General features: G+C 51.6%; 2 protein-coding genes across 5 annotated transcripts in view; both read left to right on the top strand.

Moving 5' to 3' along the window:
• MAPK8IP1 (mitogen-activated protein kinase 8 interacting protein 1) overlaps positions 1-18,674 on the top strand; it is a 631,105-nt gene that overhangs the window by 519,014 nt on the left and 93,417 nt on the right. The window lies entirely within an intron of this gene.
• On the top strand, positions 7,159-16,421 carry SLC35C1 (solute carrier family 35 member C1). 3 transcript variants are annotated; one of them, XM_050757626.1, is made up of 3 exons: positions 7,159-7,509; positions 8,896-9,422; positions 14,222-16,421. In XM_050757626.1, exons 2-3 carry the CDS (start codon positions 8,927-8,929, stop codon positions 14,779-14,781), a joined length of 1,056 nt encoding a protein of 351 aa, XP_050613583.1. In that variant the 5' UTR covers positions 7,159-7,509; positions 8,896-8,926; the 3' UTR covers positions 14,782-16,421. The 3 variants fall into 3 exon arrangements, with proteins under 3 accessions (XP_050613583.1, XP_050613581.1, XP_050613582.1); XM_050757625.1 differs by having other exon boundaries at positions 7,509-7,606; positions 8,673-9,422; XM_050757624.1 differs by having other exon boundaries at positions 7,495-9,422.

Raw genomic sequence — 18,674 nt, 5'->3', positions numbered from 1 at the left:
GTGGTGTATCTAATAATGATATGAGCCCTGGCCTCACATCCATTCAATGCACACTTCCTGAGCACCCACTGTGTGCAAGGCATTGTGCTAGGGGCCAGAGGCCTAAGGATGCCTATGATGCAGCCCCAGTGCTTAGAGAGCTCACGGGCAGGGAAGGAGCCTAGGGTCTGCTCTCTCTATGAACAGTTAGGAGAGCAGGGTTCCAGTCCTGTCTCACCCTTTCATAAACTGTGTGACCCTGAGCAACTCATTCCTCTCTTGACCTATTCATTCTCTGTAACATGGGGAGGGTGGGCAATTTCTAAGGTTTTTTGAAGCTCCAATGCTCTAAAAGCCTTTTTTTAATGTGGGTGAAAATGCTTTGTAAACCACAAAGTGCTATATACACAAGGAGAGGCAGAATAACATGAATAGTTAAGGGAGTAAATCAGTTGGCCTGGGGTTCAAATCCCAGCTCTGCTACTTATCAGCCCCTATGACCTTAGGCATGTTAACTTTACCTCTGCAGACCTCAGTTTCCTCTTCTGTAAAATGGAATAAGAATGCCCAATTCACAGAGGTATCATGGGAATTAGAGGAATTAATCCACGCAGTGTCGAGGCCAGGGCAGAGCACACAGCAAGTGCCCAATAACTATTAGCTATGACGATCCCTAGACAGCCTCTCTACTACCACGGAGCTTACAGTTAGGTGGGAGATAAGATTAATGGGTGGAAAAGCTACAGACAAAGACCAGACAATGGATCGGTCAGAGGGTTCTCAAGTACCAGCGTGGAGAGAACCCTGGGACTGGTGCAATCCAACCCTAAGCACGTATCTGCTCTTCAACAGCAGGATGGACAGCAGCAAGGCCAGGGTCACTCCATAGGACCAAGGACCTGGAAGACCAATTGGAAAACTCTCTTGGAGTGAGGTGAGCTCATGCAACAGGATAAACTTCTGCTCAGAAGTCAAAATGGCCTGGGTTCAAATCCAGCTCTTACCTCCTCACTGGGTGTCCTTGAACCAAAGACTTAACATCTCTGTGTCTCAATTTCCCCCTCTGGAAAATAAGGATATGATGGTGGACTCTACCTCACAGCATTGTTGTGAGGACTGACATGTTGTATATAAAACACCTGGTGTGAAGCCAATCTCCAATAAATGTTAGCTGCTGGTAACACACCCTCCACCAAGAGGGGCAGACACCATTACTCCCAATGGATTAGGATGGGGGAGACATCACTCCTGCTCAGAGATTAATCAGATGCATATTTCAGGAGTTTTGTGAAGTGATGCTTTTTACTACTTGTATTAGTCCGTTCTCACATTGCTACAAAGAACTACCTGAGACTGGGTAAATTATTTTAAAAAGAGGTTTACCTGACTCACAGTTCTGCAGGCTGTACAGGAAGCACGGCTGGGGAGGCCTCAGGAAACTTACAATCATGGCAGAAGGTAAAGAGGAAGGAGTCATGTCTCACATGGCCAGAGAGGGCGGAAGAGAGCAAAGTAGGAGGTGCTATGCACTTTTAAACAACCAGACCTCGGGAGAACTCTGTCATGAGACAGCACTAGGGGGATGATGCTAAACCATCTGAAACCATCCCTGTGATCCAATCACCTTCCCCCAGGCCTCACCTCCAACACTGGGGATTACAATTCAACATAGGATTTGGGTGGGGAACACAGAGCCAAACCATATCACTACTCTACATCTCAACAGATCCAAATAGGCCAGCACTGTCCAAAGTCAGCCACTGCCCAGAAGCCAGACCAGGGATCCAAGGTGGTGCCTTGTGTCATTGTGAAAGGGGAGCCAACTCTGTGCCAATCCCCTGCCTATTTCCCGTTCTTGCCTGAAGAATCCCCTCCCCTCGTTTCTAGCCACACATCTCATGCTTTGGGATTTGTTTGTCCTCATTCTGACTCTCCCACTCCCAATCCTTCTCTGGCAAGTGGGCCCTGCCTTTGGAATTCTCCACCCCACCTTTAGCTCATCAGCATGGGTTCACTCCCTGACAAGTGAATCTTCCACATTGCTGCCCCAGACCCAGAAACCACCCAGTCCTGAGCCTTCCTGGAACCTTCAACATGAGTTCTAGCAACACTGAATTGCCCACTAGAGCACTGTTTATATTAGGACTTTCCTCCACAGCCAAAACCAGAATACCATCCTGGAGAGGTTTAAACTGATAGGGGTTCGTCGTCTCCTACAACAAGGCTTAGGCAGCCCAGAGCTGGGACGGAAGCTTAGCCAAGCTCTAAAGGACTCAGGACAGCTCCAAGCTTCTGTTCTGCCATCCTTAGTTTTCCTCTTCATAGTTTTTGCCTCATGGCCACAGGATGGCTGCTGCCTTTCCAGACATCAGTTCTGCATTAGGCAGAACAAAGAAAGGAAAAAAAAAAAAAAAAAAAGTCTATACCTATGGTAAAAAGCAAAAACTTTCCCAGAAATCCTCAGCTTACTACTCGTTGGCCAAAATTATGTCACGTAGTCACCTCTAGCTGCAAGTAACCAGTTCGAGGTGAAACATGTTGACATGTTGACTTACAAACAAAATATGGGGAATGTTAGTAAGAAAGAAGAATTTTTTTTTTTTTTTTTTTTTTTTTGAGACAGAGTCTCATTCTGTCACCCAGGCTGGAGTATAGTAGCACAATCTCAGCTCACTACAACCTCCGCCTCCTAGGCTCCAGCAATTCTCATATCTCAGCCACCCCGAATAGCTAGGGCTACAGATGTGCACCACCACGCTGAGCTTATTTTTGTATTTTTAATAGAGACTGGATTTCACCATGTTGGCCAGGCTGGTCTCAAACTCCTGGCCTCAAGTGATCTACCCACCCAGGTCTCCCAAAGTGCTGGGATTACAGGCGTGAGCCACCATGCCCGGCCAATTATTCTTCTTGAATAATTTAATATAGAGTAAACCAGAGGTCTGCAAACTACATTCCCCGTGAACCAAATCTGGCCCACTACTTGTTTAACGTTTAAAAAAAAAAATACTGATATAATTGTACTTTTTGAGTACATGTGATATTTTGATACATGTATATAACGTATAATGATTAAATCAGTGTAATTGGGATACCCATTACCTCGAACATTTATCTTTTGTGTTAGGAGCATTACAATTCTTCTCTTCTAGCTATTTTGAAATATACAATAAATTATTGTCAACTATAATTCTTCTACTCTACTATCGAATACTAGAACTTAGTCCTTCTAAAACTGTATTTTTGTACCCATTAACCAACTTCTCACCATCCCTCCATTTTTACAAATAAAGTTTTATTGAAATGCAGCTGTACCCATTTGTTTACAATACTACAACAGCAGTGTTGAGTAGTTTCGACATAGACTACGTGGCCCACAGAATCTAAAATATTTACTCTCTGGCCTTGTACAGAAAAAGTTGTCAACTTCTGAAACAGATGGTTGGTAGTACCTGCCACAAGCACTAGAAAAGGAGGACATAATTGTTTTCTGGAAATAACTTACTATTTTCAAAAGAGCATTCCAGTAATGAGAAAAAAAAAGATTTTTGCTCTGCTCACATGTATTTTGTAGTTTAGTGTTAATTTTTACTTTGAATTATATGTGGGATGAATGAGAAGCCTTATAAACTTCAGGGATTAGGGTCAACAAAGTTCTTAAATTGGCCCTGATTTCCAGGCATTCCTACCCATGGTCTGACTTCCACTCATTCCACAAAGAGGCACTAGGCACCTACTGTGGCAGGCATTGTGCTAGGTCCTGGATAAGGTCAGGATGGACAGATGGATGGTTGGATGGTTGGATGGATGGATGGATGGGAAGCTGCGAGAGAGAAAGCAAAAGAGACAGACAGGAACAGAGAGATTAGACTAACCAATTTCATGCCTTCTCAATTTTGCCTAGAAAATAAATGTGTGAGGAGGAAATGACATTCCAGTAGGCATGTGGGTAAAGGCCTGGTTGCTGTAGCAAAGAGACCCCTTTAGAAGTGTGTAGGTATGCAAGGACATAAGTTGATTTCCTGCAGTCCACAATGGCTAGTGTCTCTGCTCCACAGAATCAGGGACCTTGGCTCTTTCCATCACATTCCTCCACAGTCTCTAAGACGTTGTCCTTGTCCTCATGGTCAAAACTGGGTTATAGATGCATTTGGTTTCCAGGTTATGGGAAGAGGAAGAAAAAGCATGCAGGAACACACTCCTAAAGTTTTAAAGACCTAGAAAGTAGCATATCTCTCCTGTTGCTATAGACTGGAGGTGTCCCTCCAAGATTCATATACTCAAATGAACCCCTAAGCCCCAGTGTGATAGTATTTGGGGATGGGTCTTTGGAAGGTAATTAGGTCATGAGAGTGGAACCCACATGGTGGGATTAGTTCTCTTATAAGAAAATACATGAGATCCTACCCCCAACTCCACTCCCATCTATCTGCCCGGTGAAGACAGAAGGAGAAAGCAGCCTTCTACAAGCAGGAAGCAGCCCCTCGCCAGACACCAGATCCACCTGGGCCTTGATCTTGGACCTCCCAGCCTCCAGACTGTGAGAAATAAATGCTTACTGTTTAAGCCACTCAATCTATGGTATTTTTGTTATAGCAGGCTGACCTCACCAAGACACCTCCCTTCACCATCCACAAAGTCACATGGTTCATCTACTTAGAAGGAAGGCTAGGAAATGTAGTCTTTGGCTGGGCAACCATGAGACTAGCTACAATCCAATTATTTTGGATGAATGGGGGAGTGAATTTTGGTAGACAACTAGGAGTGTCTATCACATAGAGTAGGCTCATGAGTCCTTGTTGAACTCAAAGAGTGAGACAGTCAACATCTGTGTGTTCCCAGAAGTTCTCAAGCCACATAGGTATAAATCCACTGACACCTGAACCTGGGAAATTAGTTCTGTTTACTGTGACTGGCAGAAATAATTTCCTGCTGACATTATTAATGGCTCCCAGCCAAGGCAAGAAAATGAGACTACACCCATAAAGGGACTATTACAGCCCTTCAGGTGCCACGTTGATGATCTTTTTTTTTTTTTTTTTTTTTTTTTTTTGAGACGGAGTCTCGCTCTGCCGCCCAGGCTGGAGTGCAGTGGCCGGATCTCAGCTCACTGCAAGCTCCGCCTCCCGGGTTCACGCCATTCTCCTGCCTCAGCCTCCCGAGTAGTTGGGACTACAGGCGCCCGCCACTGCGCCCAGCTAGTTTTTTGTATTTTTTAGTAGAGACGGGGTTTCACCGTGTTAGCCAGGATGGTCTCGATCTCCTGACCTAGTGATCCGCCCATCTCGGCCTCCCAAAGTGCTGGGATTACAGGCTTGAGCCACCGCGCCCGGCCACGTTGATGATCTTATGCTCCACCTCACACCAAATTCACACCCTGGGTAATCACTCTTGGCAAGGCCTAAAACTTCACCCTTTGTGGATAGTTTAAACAATTAACATTCCTTAAAGAAAATTCAAAAGCAAACCGTTTATGCAAGGTACACAGTTCCTGGGGGCCTTAGACCCCCTAAGAAACATCCCCACCACTCCTTTCCCTCATAAGGCATAAAAAGGATTAGAATCCAGGAAACCTGCTGTACTGGCCTGTTACAACCTTAATCCAAGGGAGTGACACTAATGACAGAATTTCAGGTATGATGTAAGGTGAGAGACTGGAGACAGGGGTGTACTTTGGCCTCCATAGAGAGCCCACACTGTCTCCCACACACACAGCACTGACTGCCCCTAGGCCTCTCTCAGCGAAGTGCTTCTGGCCTATATACAATATATATCTCTTCCCTCCAGTTCAAGGTGGCAGGAGTCATCAGACAAATTCCTGCTAATGTGCCAAGGAGAAGGCCCTTCCAGGTCACCAGTGCCTCTCAGAGACAAGTTTGCCCTGTCATTAAATTATTTCTCATGGTAAGCTCTCGGGCATAAGAGAGGAGAGACTGGAACAGGTACGCATTGCTCTTAATAAACCAAAACCCACACCTTCAAAGGAAAATCCCAGAGGTAGACTCCAGGTGGGGTTCAGGAGATCAGCTCAGTCCCTTTTAAGCCTTTCTTTCCCCAAAAGGATATTTTGGTTCCAAAAGTGACAAGATAACCAGACGGTATCCTCCAGGTGGAGAACAGCCCATAACTAGGAAGCAGAGTCTCATCCCTTGAGGAGGAAGAGGGCAGTGCTAGTACCTGGGGCTAGTGGAAGAGGGTAGGGTGTGGGCCGGGCTTGCTCTGGCCCAGCTGTTCACTTCACTGCAGCCTGCAACCCTCCCATTTCCCTACAGCCCACCCAGGACTGCACTCAGCTCCAGTGAAGGTTTGTGCAGTTAGGATCTGAGAGTTTAAATTACTACATAAGTTTTACCTTTTTATTCTGGAAATTTGCAAATGTACACAAACGTAAGGAAACTCTTGTAATGGATCCTCGTGTATTTATGCCCAGCTACAGTTATCAATGGCTTATCTTGTTTAATCTATCGACCTTTTAAAAAAATCTTTTTGAGATCGGGCGCGGTGGCTCACGCTTGTAATCCCAGCACTTTGGGAGGCCGAGTCCGGCGGATCACCTGAGGTCAGGAGTTAGAGAACAGCCTGGCCAACACGGCGAAACCCGTCTCTACTAAAAATATACAAAAATAACCTGGTATGGTCATGGACGCCTGTAATTCCAGCTATTCGGGAGGCTAAGGCAGGAGAATTGCTTGAACCCGGGAGACGGAGGTTGCAGTGAGCTGAAATAGCACCACTGCACTCCAGCCTGGGCGACAGAGCGAGACGCCGTCTCAAAAAGAATAAATAAATAAAAATAAAAAATATTTTTGGTGAGTATTCTGAGTATTTTAAAACAAATCCCAGCCATGACATCATCTTACCCGTTCATTAAATGGCACTAATTAAATGGTGCTTAAAATATTACAAACATCTATGTTCGACCATACCACCTAGAGTTCTGGGCAAGAAGGTTGGGACCCACAGGTCAAGCCTAGCCCCTTAGTTTTACCACGAAGATAACTCAGGCCGTTTGAGGAAGTGGCCGCCCCACGCAGGTGCTAGAGAGCGAACCAGAGAAGTCGGTCCTCCGCGTTCCCCCGGCTGCCTGGTGAGTGGCAGACCACAGGCTAGATTTCCCGGGCCCGGCCCTGGAAGGGGCGGGTGACTCTCCCCTCAATGCCGGCTGGAAGAATCCGGGCGGTCCCCTCAAGCACTTCTGGAAGTGCAAGCTGGGAGCGCGGCGGGCCAGGGATAAAGCCAGGTCCCGGGACGTGCCAGCTGCGATAACTGAAGCCTGGGTCCCGGGCGGGCGGGGGTACCAGGGACAGGAGAGGCCTTAGAAAGAGGAGGGGGCCTGCGCCCACGACCGTCGGAATCGCCGCCTCTCCGCCGGCACCCCCGGGCCCCATGCCGCTAACAGGCCGGCGAGCCTGGCACGGTGCCTGGGCCTGGGGCGGAAAGCAGGAAGTCGACCCCGCGGGCGCGGCCCAGGGTGCGGCGCTGCAGGTGCGGCGCAGGGAGGCAGGGCGGGCGCCCAGTGCACCGGAGGAGGTGAGCGCCAGGTCGCCTTCGCGGCCGGGGGACAGAGGCAGGGGCGCGGGAGCTGGTGCGGCTGAACCGGGCGGGGAAACAGTATTTTCTGGAAGGGGTAAGAGATGCTGCCTTGAGCCCTTGGAATCTTGGATCTGGGCCGCCCAGAGAACCTCGATAGGAGCACAGGGATGACAGACTCAAGTCCGAGAGAGGCGGCGTGGCCTCCGGCCTCTGGGAGCGCTGCCGGGAGTCTCGGGCTTGGGAGAGGGCCTGGAGGAGGTGAAAATGGGGGGGAAAGGAGGGGACCACAACATCGTTGTGGAAGAATGAGTCGGGTTGGCAGAGGGACGTGGAGCTGCAACGCGGGGCTCTGGAGGTGGAGGAGTCCAAGCTGATGGAGCGCCGCCCGGGTCCTGGGTCGGGGTTCCGGGAGGTGGACCTGCGAGCCGAGCCAAGCCGAGTCGGGGCACGGAGGCTCCGGGGCAGACGGAGATGAGGGTGGGCAGGTGAGGGTGATGCAGCCCTTGCAGGAAGCAGGGCGAGGCTCAAGCACACAGAAAAACCTGTGGCCGCCGAGGTCCCCCCGCCAGCAGCGGGCAGCGGATCGCAGGGGCGGGGCTGGGGACTGGCGAACGCCGCCTCTCTGGGGCTGTCGCTTTAAGGGCAAGGCGGGGCGTGCGGGCCCTTTAAGGCCACGTGGGGGCGTGCCAGGAAGTGAGTCCCGGGCCCGCCTCGCGGGGAGTAGGCCTCGGCTGTCCGGAGGCTCCTGGGCTGAGCCGGCGACAGAGCCCGGGAAGGCAGCGAGACTTGGGCGCCGGCCCAGCCCCCTCCCGCGTCCGTCAGCCCCAAGTCCCGAGCCCCTCTGACCCCTCCGTAGCCCTCCCTCCAGCTGCGCCCGGCCTGCGGCAGCTCCCTTAACGCCTCCCTCCCCCTGCCCACCCCTCCCTCCCACAGCTGCCCATGCCGCCCTCTCGGCAGCTCTTCCAACTCTGCCCGGCGTCCTTTTCCTGCACCTTCGCCCCGCGTACCGCCTCCTGCCCCGCCCTGCCATTCCTCTCCCCTCCCTTCTCTCTGCGACCCCTCCCTGTTAGGCCCCAGCCTCTTCTCCCCTCACAGGTCTTCTCTACCCTGGCCTCACCGCCTTAGCCTATCCCTCCCCCTTGCCCTGTGTCTTGTCTCAGGAGCCCCCTTGGGGTGGGAGCAGGTTGTGGAGCGGCACTACTGGGCTCACCCCAAAGCAGAACTTCTCTATCCATGAGGACACTGGGGAGGCCTTTAGGCCAACCCCCATGTGACAATCAGGGCTGCGGCTTGCGGAGAGCACAAGTGAGCTCACTGCCCTGGACTCCAGGGAATCAGAGTTCTGGCCGCGGGGTGACCCAGCTCCTGTGCTACCATGAACAGGGCCCCTCTGAAGCGGTCCAGGATCCTGCACATGGCGCTGACCGGGGCTTCAGACCCCTCTACAGAGGCAGAGGCCAACGAGGAGAAGCCCTTTCTGCTGCGGGCATTGCAGATTGCGCTGGTGGTCTCCCTCTACTGGGTCACCTCCATCTCCATGGTGTTCCTTAATAAGTACCTGCTGGACAGCCCCTCCCTGCAGCTGGACACCCCCATCTTCGTCACCTTCTACCAGTGCCTGGTGACCACGCTGCTGTGCAAGGGCCTCAGCGCTCTGGCCGCCTGCTGCCCTGGTGCCGTGGACTTCCCCAGCTTGCGCCTGGACCTCAGGGTGGCCCGCAGTGTCCTGCCTCTGTCAGTGGTCTTCATCGGCATGATCACCTTCAATAACCTCTGCCTCAAGTACGTCGGTGTGGCCTTCTACAATGTGGGCCGCTCGCTCACCACCGTCTTCAACGTGCTGCTCTCCTACCTGCTGCTTAAGCAGACCACCTCCTTCTATGCCCTGCTCACCTGCGGCATCATCATCGGTGAGTGGCAGCTGGGGCCACGCGGGATAGGGTGGTCATGGGGACTGAAATCCTGAAGAACAACCCTTCTAGGCATCCTAGGACTTCATCTGTCCCAGCTCCTTTGGTGCAGCAGTCATAGGAGAAAGCCTGGGGGCACAGAGAGAGCAAGTAACTTACTAAAGGCCACCCAGCAAGTTAGGAGCCCAGCCAGGGCAAGAACAATAGTAATAATAATAATAGCAACAGCAGCAAAAGCAACTGACGTTTGTTGAGTGATTAAAATGTGCCAGGCACATAGATCTTAGCCATATTAACTCAGTTAATCCTCATAACAAGATGGGATTATAATCCACATTTTACAGATGGAAAAACCAAGGCACAGAGAAGTTAAGTAACTTGTCCAAGATCACCCGGCTAATAAGTGGCAGAGCTGGAATCTGAACTCAAGCAATCTGGCTTCGCAGTTCACATGCCCGACCACTGTACTTTATTGTTTCTCAAGAGCTCAGGTGTCCTGATTTCCCATCCAGTGCTCTTAGTAGAGGACAATACGTCTTTTAAGTCCTGATTCCCCTGTAATCCCAGCACTTTGGGATCCAGTGCTCTTAGTAGAGGACAATACGTCTTTTAAGAAATATACCATCACTCTCTGCCAGCTCAGGATAGCGCCTGAGACAGTAGCAAGCGATACGCTTTAAGAGGCCTCAGCTGTCTTCCCGGACTTGATCCTCAGAAAATAATAATTATTGACAGGGAAATTATGCTGATTATTTCACATATAGCATCTCCTTTGTTCTCCCAGAGATCCCTGGGTTGTGGCATCACTACCAGTGGTCATCTCTATACAAACAAGGAAACTGAGGCTCAGAGATGTTACATTACTTGCCCACGGCCACACAGCTAGCAAGCAGCCAGGCTGGGATGCAAACCCAGATTGGCCAGACTCCCAGGCAATGCTTCTATCCTCTCTGCTCTTCTTGGAGGTTAGAACTGCAGTATTCAATACAGTAGCCATTGGCCACTTATTTAAATTAAAATTCAGTGAAATGTTAAACATTCATTTCCTCATTTGCAGGTGTTACAATCTGATTTTCTAGCCACATTTCAAGGGCTCAGTAGCCACATGTGGCTGAGGGCTATGGTATGGGACAGCACAGGTTAGATGGGCCCATATTTTTCTGGGCCCCATGCTGGGTTAGAGAGCCTCCAGCATCCCATTCGCTCCGAGTCTTCCCAGGGCTGTGTCATCTAGGAATGGAATCCTCATTTGAACCTATGCAGGTTTTTCCTGGTGCTATAAAGTTTATCTTATTTGGCCTACATATCACATTCTTTGCTGGTGGCTCAGAGTCCCAGGCTAGATGCACCAGTTGGTGGGGGAAGGGACCCATCCATGCCACCTGTCCTAGAAAATGTTTCCCCTTGTTGGGCAACTGCTGGATCTAGGGCTGCTGGGTCTAGGTCCAAGAGGGGAGAGGGGAGAAGGTCATGGTTAGAGTGGGGGAAGCTGCAAGACTCCTGCTTGCCAGAACTCTCCCGACCTGCTTCCACTTCCCCCTCAGGGGAACAGGTGTACCTCCCCTCCTCTGTGTGCTCCTCAGATGCCCCAGGGCTCTCTACTTCATTCTTGCTGACCCTGCCAGGAATGGACTCAGGGGTGGAGGCTCCTAGTTGGAGAATTTGCTTGCAGGAAGGTGAAGACACTAGGGTAACTGGGCCCAAATCCCAAAGGTCATCCAAGTAACCAACGGTGAGGTTCTGAGAATGGTACATTCACCGGCCTGCCTGACTGGGACAGGGGCCGGGGAAGGTGGGTGCTCTCTGCTGACCCAGGTCCTGGCCTCCTATCTGCAGTGTTTCCTCTTTCTTCCTCCTTGTGGGGGAAGACAAGTCTCAGGCAACTATTCTAGGCCTCCCCTCCTAGCCCCCCATGTCACAAAATACCTTTCAAAGCTCCTTCTGGGCCGGGCACAGTGGCTCATGCCTATAATCCCAGCACTTTGGGAGGCCGAGGCAGGTAGATCACCTGAGGTCAGGAGTTCGAGACCAGCCTGGCCAACATGGTGAAACCTGTCTCTACTAAAAATACAAAAAAAGTTAGCCAGGCATGGTGGCATGTGCCTATAATCCCAGCTACTTGGGAGGCTGAGGCAGGATAATTGCTTGAACCCGGGAGGCAGAAGTTGCATTGAGCCAAGAGCGCACCACTGCACTCCAGCCTGGGCAACAGAGCGAGACTCAGTCTCAAAAAAAAAAAAAAAAAAAAAAAAAGGAGGCCCAGGCAGGCGGATCACGAGGTCAGGAGATCGAGACCATCCTGGCTAACATGGTGAAACCCCGTCTCTACTAAAAAATACAAAAAAAAAAAAACTAGCCAGGCGATGTAGCAGGCACCTGTAGTCCCAGCTACTCGGGAGGCTGAGGCAGGAGAATGACGTAAACCTGGGAGGCAGAGCTTGCAGTGAGCCAAGATCCGGCCACTGCACTCTAGCCTGGGCAACAGAGTGAGACTCTGTCTCAAAAAAAAAAAAAAAAAAAAAAAAGTTCTTTCTGGGTGAGAGTCACTCTAGAACATTGAGGTTGCAGTTGCTTCTGGACTCAGAAGGTAACCACCAGGAGGGCTGTGGGTGCTCTAGCCAAGCAGGTGAGTAGGTGGTGCAGTTCTCTGCCCCCCTCACCCTGCTCCCAGCAGGTCTATGGGTACCTCTTGTGCAAAGGTTATGTCAAGAAAGAGGAGGGTCAGGCTCTGTGGTTGGGCTGGGCATGGTGGCTCATGCCTGTAATCCCAGCACTTGGGGAGGCCGAGGCAGGTGGATCACCTGAGGTCAGGAGTTCGAGACCAGCCTGGCCAACATGGTGAAACCCCCTCTCTACTAAAAATACAAAAATTAGCCAGGCATGGTGGCGCATCCCTGTAATCCCATCTACTCAAGAGGCTGAGGCATGAGAATCACTTGAACCCAGGAGGCAGAGGTTGCAGTGAGCCAAGATCATACCACTGTACTCTAGCCTGGGTAACAGAGCGAGACTCTGTCTCAAAAAATAAAGAGAAAAAGAGAAAAGTGCTGCGTGTTGAGTGCCTATGATGTAGGAGATATCCTGTCTCCTTTAATACAACCACCTCCATAACAACTTTCATTCATTCATTCCACAACTAGTAATTGGTGGCTAAACACATGCCAGGCACCGTGCCAGGCTTTGGGGATACAAGTTTGGAAAAGGTAACCTCAGCTCCTACACTCCTGGAGGGCATGGTGGTGACAGTTACACTAGTATGGTAAGGGCTGTGATGGGGCATGCATAAAAGGGGCTGTGGGAGCTCTGGGCGAGGGAGGGGACCCAGGGACAGGCAGTCTAAGCAGGCCTTCTGGAGGAAGTTTAGAACCTGGGTTTAGAGGAAGAAGTAGGGACAGAACGTTCTAGACAGAAGGAAGAGCATGTGCACTTCTTCATGGCTGGACCACAGCGAGACTCACCAGACACGAGGCTGCCCAGTCAGGCTGACTCCACGTGGTGCAGGTCCTGAGAGCTATGGTGAGTGAGTCGAATTTCTCCCGAAGGCAGCGGAGAGCCACAGAGGGGCTTCATGCCAGGGCATGGCCTGGGCTGATCTAGACTTCAGGATGATCATTCCGGTTGCAAGGTGGAGAGTAGATTGACTGGAGTGGACAGGGAGGTGACCCAGAGAGCTCAGAGAGGTTAAGTAACTTCTCCCGGGCCACTCAGCTTCTAAGTTGCAGAGAGCCTGATTGGAAGCTAAATCTGTCCCCAAAGCTTTCCCCACTGCCCCATGTTGCCAGATGCTGTGGCAGGAAGTATAACGTGCATCGTTCAGCCCCTGCCTTCTAGGAGCATGGGATCTGGCTGAAAAGACCAGGCTGTCACCATGGGCAGGGGCCCAGCAGCCCAGAGCAGGCAAGGGGCTTTGAAGGAAAGCGAGGCAGTAAGAGTCCAGGTTCTGGGGCTATCAGGAAAAGATTCCCCCAGAGAGGCCAACTTTGACCTTGACAGATGCGTAGAATCCCCCAGAAAGGAGGAGGGTGTTTCTGGCACAGGACATGAACAAGGACACTGAGGCCCAGGGTGAGAAGCAGGGAGACGAGCAGAGAGGCTGGGGCAACCACAGGACAGAGGAAGGGCTGGCAAAGGTTCAGGGACCCCCGCCTGCCATGCCAAGGAGTATAGTCCCGATGGCAGAAGTGGGGAGCCATGGAAGCTCTTTGAGCAGGAGGTGACACAAGATGAGAGTCTCAGAGTCACTGCCACAAATGACACAAGAGATTCTAACTTAATGCTCCCATGATGACATCATAGGCTCCCATTCCATGCAAGAAGCAGCCAAGACTTAGACACTGAAAATCATTTACCCAGGGTCACCTTAAATCGCATTAACACTAAGTGGCACTCATCTTTCAGAACTCAGTTCAAATGTTATTTTCAGATGCCGCAGGCCAGCTCAGTCGCCCACTTACGGACTCTCACAGCACCTTGTACTGCTTTATGGACCTCATTACAATTCTTACAATTGTAATTAAAGAAGTAACTGGGAAGCGATTTGTTTTCCTGTCTGTCTTCTCTGCTAGCAGATAAGCTGCCAGAGGAGGTTTTCTTGCCCTGGGCCGCTCCCATAGTCCATGTAGAGTGCCTTGCCTGCAGTAGAGACTCTGGCTGTGCTTATTGGAGGGAGGCCTAGGGAGGAGTGGGGAGGGCCGCAGTACTCAGTCTATGAACTTTGGTGTCTGATCCTCTGTCCTTCTTCCTCCTCATCCTCATCCCTCTTCCCCACCCTTCCCCCACTCCTCCTCTCCCTACTGCAGGGGGCTTCTGGCTTGGTGTGGACCAGGAGGAGGCAGAAGGCACCCTGTCGTGGCTGGGCACTGTCTTTGGCGTGCTGGCCAGCCTCTGTGTCTCGCTCAACGCCATCTACACCAAGAAGGTGCTCCCGGCGGTGGACGGCAGCATCTGGCGCCTGACCTTCTACAACAACGTCAACGCCTGCGTCCTCTTCCTGCCCCTGCTCGTGCTGCTCGGGGAGCTTCAGGCCCTGCGTGACTTTGCCCAGCTGGGCAGTGCCCACTTCTGGGGGATGATGACGCTGGGCGGCCTGTTTGGCTTCGCCATCGGCTATGTGACAGGACTGCAGATCAAGTTCACCAGTCCCCTGACCCACAATGTGTCGGGCACGGCCAAGGCCTGTGCCCAGACGGTGCTGGCCGTGCTCTACTACGAGGAGGCCAAGAGCTTCCTCTGGTGGACAAGCAACATGATGGTGCTGGGCGGCTCCTCTGCCTACACCTGGGTCAGAGGCTGGGAGATGAAGAAGATTCCGGAGGAGCCCAGCCCCAAAGAGGGCGAGAAGAGTGCCATGGGGGTGTGAGCGCCACAGGCACCCTGGATGGCCTGGCCCCGGGACCCGTACAGCAGTGAAGGCGGTCTCCTGGACCCCAGAAGGGTGCTGTGGTATGGACTGGGCACTACTTACAGACCCAATCAAAATACGGTGGGGTCTGAGAAGGAACCAGTGTTTACAAGTAGTATCAGAAAGTTGAAGGAACCAGTGTTTATAAGTAATACCAGAAAGTTGCCAAACCCGTCTCTACCCTCTCGTATTTCTGAGTTTTTGACCTTCCCGAGGGAGTACCCTAGTGAGAGTTGAACCCCTTCCTTCCGCCTCCAGGGCCTGTCTGCCTCCACATCACTCTGAGGACAGGGACAAGCAACAACCTTGAAGGGACAGCAATGGCAAAGCCACGAAGGCTCACTGTACTCAGGGGAGATGGCCCCACCACAGCCACCTGGAGAGGGTTGGGAAACCTTCCATCTGCGGTGGGCAGGCAGCCTCACCCTGGGCCCACAAACCAGCCTTCCTTCGGAGGAACGTGTGGGCTGGACTGAGGGAGGAAATGATCGAGTTCCCTCTGAGACCAGCAGATCCCCAGGGGCTGCTGGGCAGTGGCCCGGGAATGGGGTGGATTGTGAGAAAGTGCCCACCACCTGCACCCTGTACGTCCAGCTTTTGAACACGAGGGAACCATGCTTCTCTTAGAGGTTAAGCAGGGTCATTAACATCCTCCCCCAGTCCCTAACACCACATTGTCCTGCATGGCTCCTCTGGCCCTGAGTGGCACCTGCCCCTCTGGTCTCCCAGCACCTGGCTTAGGTAACAGCCTTCTGAAATCAGAGCCAGGGAGCTGCTTCTCTCTTCTCCCAGTTCTGCCTCCCCCACAGCCTTCCTCCCCAGGTGGGACTGATGGAGCAAGGGTCCAGACTAACAGCCTTCCACCCCAGCTGTGTCTGGCGCCCCTAGATCTCTGCAAGGGAGGTGTTACAGCTTGTTCTGAGCCTCTTGCCTTGTGATGGTAAGACACCAGCCTTTACATTCTCCCCTGAGGTTGCGGCTGACAGGGCCTACTTGGCCCAACTCTTAGTCCAGCGAGCTCCTATATCAAGATGCTGTAGGCCAGGTGGCTTACAAACAACAGAAACTTACTGCTCACACGTCCAAGATCAAGGGGCCAGCAGATTCAGACTCCGCTGAGGTCTGTTTCCCATTCCATAGATGGTGCCTTCTTGCTGTATCCTCAATGGTAGAAGCACAAACAAGCAAGCTCCCTCCTGCCTCTTTTATAAGGACTCTAACCCCGTTCATGAGGGCTCCGCCCCCGTGACCCAATCAGCTCCGAAGGCCCCACCTCCTAATACCGTCACGTTGGGGGTGAGAATCCCAACGTGAATCTGCAGGGGGAGGGAGGGATACACACAAATGTTGGGACCGTAGCACCCTTCACCGCACCCTCCTGCCCTCGGGGTGGCTTTCACTCCCCGGCCCTTCTGGTGGGCATTTGGTACGTCCTTTCTCTTAGGGTGATTTCTGAGGTTTTTAGTCCCTATAGTGAAAAGCTGGGGAGAGTGGATCTTCTCCCGGGTCCCGCTCCAGTCCCCTCACAATCCCAGGGGGGTTCTAATGCAGCTGCTGGGGCCTGACGCCCTGAGTTGTTTGTGATTCAATAAAGAATCAGTAGGATCCTGTGTGTGTGGCCTGAGGGAAGAGGCAGCAGGGCTGGAGAGCATTTATAAACAGGGCCGGGGGGGTGGAGGGGAGCCGGGGACCTGTCAGAGGCAGCTGGGCTGGAGGTTTGTGAACAGGGCCCTGAAGTGGTGGGGAGCTGGGGATTGGTCGGGAAGGAAGGCTCATGCCTGCCTTCGCCAAGCCCACCCACTAGCAGGCAGCCTTTGTAGGAGCTGGTTCTTTCTAAGGATACCAGGCTCCTTCCTGGAAGGTAGGTGACCAGACTTCAAGTTTCCTATTAGTTGTCATTGTCATTTACTGGGTGCTTGTTGGGGGCCATAGGCTGTGCTGAGTGTTGTACATCCACCCTTGTGAAGTTGTGAAGTTCATCTTCATAACTCCCCATGGCCCCTGAGGTGGGAGCTGTCACTGATCTCTTTTTTTTTTTACAGATGAGGACACTGAGGCTCAGAGAGGGCCACAGGAAGGAAGAGGCAGGAGGAGGATTCAGAGGTCCGTGCCTTCAGAGCTTGGTACCTAACTCTACCCCAGCATTCTGAGTCCAATACCCAGCACTTTTTTGTTGTTGTTGTTAAACAGTCTTGCTGTGTCACCCAGGCTGGGCAATGGCACGGTCTTGGCTGACTGCAACCTCCATCTCCTGGGTTCAAGCGAGTCTCCTGCCTCACTCTCCCAAGTAGCTGGGATTATAGGTGTCTGCCAACACACCTGGCTAATTTTTTTATTTTTTTATTTTTTTATTTTTTATTTTTTTTTTTGAGACGGAGTCTCGCTCTGTCACCCAGGCTGGAGTACAGTGGCCGGATCTCAGCTCACTGCAAGCTCTGTCTCCCAGGTTTACGCCATTCTCCTGCCTCAGCCTCCCGAGTAGCTGGGACTACAGGCGCCCGCCACCTTGCCCGGCTAGTTTTTTTGTATTTTGTAGTAGAGACGGGGTTTCACCGTGTTAGCCAGGATGGTCTCGATCTCCTGACCTCGTGATCCGCCCGTCTTGGCCTCCCAAAGTGCTGGGATTACAGGCTTGAGCCACCGCGCCCGGCCTCCTGGCTAATTTTTTGTATTTTTAGTAGAGACGGGGTTTCGCCATGTGGACCAGGCTGGTCTCAAACTCCTGACCTCAGGTGATCCACCCACCTCGGCCTCCCAAAGTGCGGGGATTAGAGCATGAGCCGCCGTACCTAGCCTACCCAGCACTTTTCTGAGCACCTGTTATATGCCAGGCACTGTGGTAGGTTGTCTTCGTCCACTTAGTGTTGCTATAAGGGAATATCTGTGGCTGGGTAATTTATAAATTAAAAAAGACTTATTGGTCGGGCATGGTGACTCTAGCCTCTAATCCCAGCACTTTGGGAGGCCAAGGCAGAAGGATCACGAGGTTAGGAATTCGAGACCAGCCTGGCCAACATAGTGAAACCCTGTCTCTAAGAAAAATACAAATATCAGCCAGGCGTGGTGGCACACACCTGTAATCCCAGCTACTTGGGAGGCTGAGGTAAGAGAATGGCTTAAACCTGGGAGGCGGAGGTTGCAGTGAGCCGAGATCGCGCCATTGCACTCCAGCCTGGGTGACAAAGTGAGACTCCGTCTCCAAAAAAAAAAAAGGCTTATTTGACTGATGATTCTGATGTTGGGAAAAGTTCAAGGTTGGGCATCTGGTGAAGGCCTCAGGCTGCTTTCACTCTGGGAGAGCCAGCTGTGCAGGGATCCCATGTTGAGGCAGAGAAGCAAGACAGAGGAAAGAGGAGATGCCCCGGCTCTTTTCTTTTTTAAAGGCAGGGTCTCACTGTGTCGCCCAGGCTGGAGTGCAGTGGCACAATCAGCAATCCTCCCACTTCAGCCTCCAAGTGGCTGAACACTACAGACGTGCACACTATGCTCCGGGTGGATTTTTTCTGTTTTTATTTTTGGTAAAGACAGGGTCTTTTTATGTTTCCCGGTCTGGCTTTGAACTCCTGGTCTCCAGCGATCCTCCTACCTCAGCCTCCCAAAGTGCTGAAATTTCAGGCGTGAGCTACCACGCTGGCTGCCAGGCTCTTTTTAACAACTAGTTCTCATGAGGCTAACAAAGTAAGAACTCACCACCCACTCAGGGAGGATATTACTATAGAAAAGAATAATTATATTATAATCTTAAGAATTAATCTATATTATAATCTTAATAATAATAAATTTATATTAAGAATATTAACAAATCGGGTGCGGTGGCTCACACCTGTAATCCCAGCACTTTGGGAGGCCGA

The sequence above is a fragment of the Macaca thibetana genome, chromosome 14 (genome assembly GCF_024542745.1).
Source record: "Macaca thibetana thibetana isolate TM-01 chromosome 14, ASM2454274v1, whole genome shotgun sequence".
NCBI lineage: Eukaryota > Metazoa > Chordata > Mammalia > Primates > Cercopithecidae > Macaca > Macaca thibetana.
This window is presented reverse-complemented; position numbering and strand designations above follow the sequence as displayed.

Excerpts from the sequence above, each read along its gene's own strand:
- SLC35C1 (XM_050757624.1), top strand. The coding sequence starts at position 8,888 with ATGAACAGGGCCCCTCTGAAGCGGTCCAGGATCCTGCACATGGCGCTG. Across the intron at positions 9,423-14,221 it reads CACCTGCGGCATCATCATCG|GGGGCTTCTGGCTTGGTGTG; the intron begins GTGAGTGGCAGC and ends TCCCTACTGCAG.